At 36.0% G+C, this 2100-nt stretch overlaps 1 protein-coding gene across 1 annotated transcript; it reads left to right on the top strand.

Annotated features, from left to right (window-relative positions):
- The first annotated feature begins 965 nt into the window (after positions 1–965).
- LOC120202258 (dirigent protein 4-like) lies at positions 966–1629 on the top strand. Its single transcript, XM_039202694.1, has one exon. It carries the CDS (start codon positions 998–1000, stop codon positions 1559–1561), a length of 564 nt encoding a protein of 187 aa, XP_039058625.1. The 5' UTR covers positions 966–997; the 3' UTR covers positions 1562–1629.
- Positions 1630–2100: the final 471 nt, after the last annotated feature.

The following is a 2100-nucleotide window of genomic DNA, read 5'->3' as shown; positions in this document are numbered from 1 at the left end:
TTCAAATTTATGAGTCCTTAATAACATTCGCAACACTCCAAACTTAACATCTGCTCTAAGACACCCTAAAATCCACGAAAGAATCCTCATTTCCGGATCTAACAATCTACCCAGCCCCTAACACACACTCGACACCTCGACACAGATCCAACAAATCTAATTCCTTAGTGACCTCACTTTCAGGACAAATAATCTTAATACCAAGTTTTTTGCCTAATGCCAGAGTCTTCTCCGACTCTTTGGTTGTTGCAATCCACCTCTTCTTTAAATCTGAATTAGAAAACGATCTACCAGACAATTCGGAGCAATTTAGATCGGCCTTCTTCAAGTTGATTTTTTTTTAAAGCCCGTTCTCTTCTACTTCTTGAATGTCCAACATAGTGATAAAATTATAAATTAACCATGTTGAGTATGAAGAAATATATTCCTTTATTTCCACATTAAATTATAGCATATTTATATTGAGTATGAAGATCGCACTTGAAACATTGCTTCTAAAGGTTTCTCATTATATGCGGGCAATGCACGTGGGTGACTTAATTCCTAGATTTGAATTTCCCCAAGGGAAAATCAACTTGGTTAATAGCCTATGGTGATGAGCTGGGATTTGACTTTCTTAATCACTGTTTTCCAAGTTTACGGGGTGGAACGAATATATAATTTTATATTAAAGAAGTAAATTTATAAAATTTTAAAAATAAATCTATAAAATTTTAAAAAGATAAAAATTATTTAAATTATTCAAAAATTTAATCATTAGATCAAGAACTAATTATGAATTTAGAGTATGATTTCATGTTTGATACAATATCTTAATCCAATTAGTTGTCAACCTTATCACTTTTTAACATTAATTAAACACAATTTGTTTTCGTGTTCGATACAATATTCAACGAAGCGTAGTAAACGCTATAATAGTTTATGAACCTTGATGTTTCCTTAGGCCGTATAAGAAGAGCCTCCGGTTTCAAACCCATCGTTTCGTAGGAAAAATCCAATGGAAAGAAATTTGATATTCGCCTGGATTCTGATCCTCTCCTCGGCCACCGTACAAACTTGTTGCCATGGCTATTACTCCGACAGCGTGCCATATGTTCCCTCCCCAAAAAAAGTAACCCATCTCCACTTCTTTTTACACGACACACTCACCGGAGAGAACCCTTCTGCTGTTTTAGTTGCCCGTCCAAACATAACGATATTCCCCGACAACGCATTTATGCCCTTCGGCACCGTGTTGGCCGTAGATGACCCACTCACCGTTGGTCCCGACATTACATCAGAGGTCATCGGAAATGCCCAAGGCCTTTCGGTATTGGCTAGCCAACACGCGTTGTCTCTGGTAGTGTACTTGGATTTCGGGTTTACACGGGGCGAATTCAACGGCAGCTCGTTCAGCGTATTCTCAAGGAACACTATAACGGTGGCAAATCGAGAGCTTACGGTGGTCGGAGGAAGAGGGAAGTTCAGGTTGGCGAAAGGGTTTGCAGAGCTTAAAACTTATAGCAGATCCGAAGGCGGTAACGCGGTTGTGGAGTATAACGTTACTCTCTTCCATCATTAGGATGGCATTTTGATTGCTCTCTTTTCGATCTGTGCTGAAAAATAAAGAAAACCAAGTTTGTTCGTCTTGTTTAGCGTTTATTGTGTTTTGATTTGTTGATTATCCATATGATTGTAAGCTTCTTGTTTACTGTCATTTGCAAAAGGTTTATGTTGTTAATTATGTTTGTCCAAATTCAACCTTACGAGATCATGAAATAAGAGATCCACAGCAACAGGATAGTCAACTTTTTTTTGGGGGGGGGGGATCACGAAATGAAACGTCAAAATTTGAAATAGGTGTAAATATTGGCTGTGGCGAGACCTTGAGCATCGACGTCGATTCATGTAAATTCTATTTATTAATAGAATGTGTAAACAATAATAAAGATTCAATAAATAATTATACTAATTTTTTGAACTTTTACGTCAATTTATTTTTCAAGTGTTAATAATAAATGATTTGATTGACATAATTTAAATAATTTAATAATTTGACTGATAAAATTAAAATATCGATAATAAGATTTAAGTCCCTCAATAATTAAATGATCATGGGTG

This window comes from Hibiscus syriacus, unplaced genomic scaffold, assembly GCF_006381635.1.
Source record: "Hibiscus syriacus cultivar Baekdansim isolate YM2019G1 unplaced genomic scaffold, ASM638163v2 tig00008386_pilon, whole genome shotgun sequence".
Taxonomy (NCBI): Eukaryota; Viridiplantae; Streptophyta; class Magnoliopsida; order Malvales; family Malvaceae; genus Hibiscus; species Hibiscus syriacus.
This window is presented reverse-complemented; position numbering and strand designations above follow the sequence as displayed.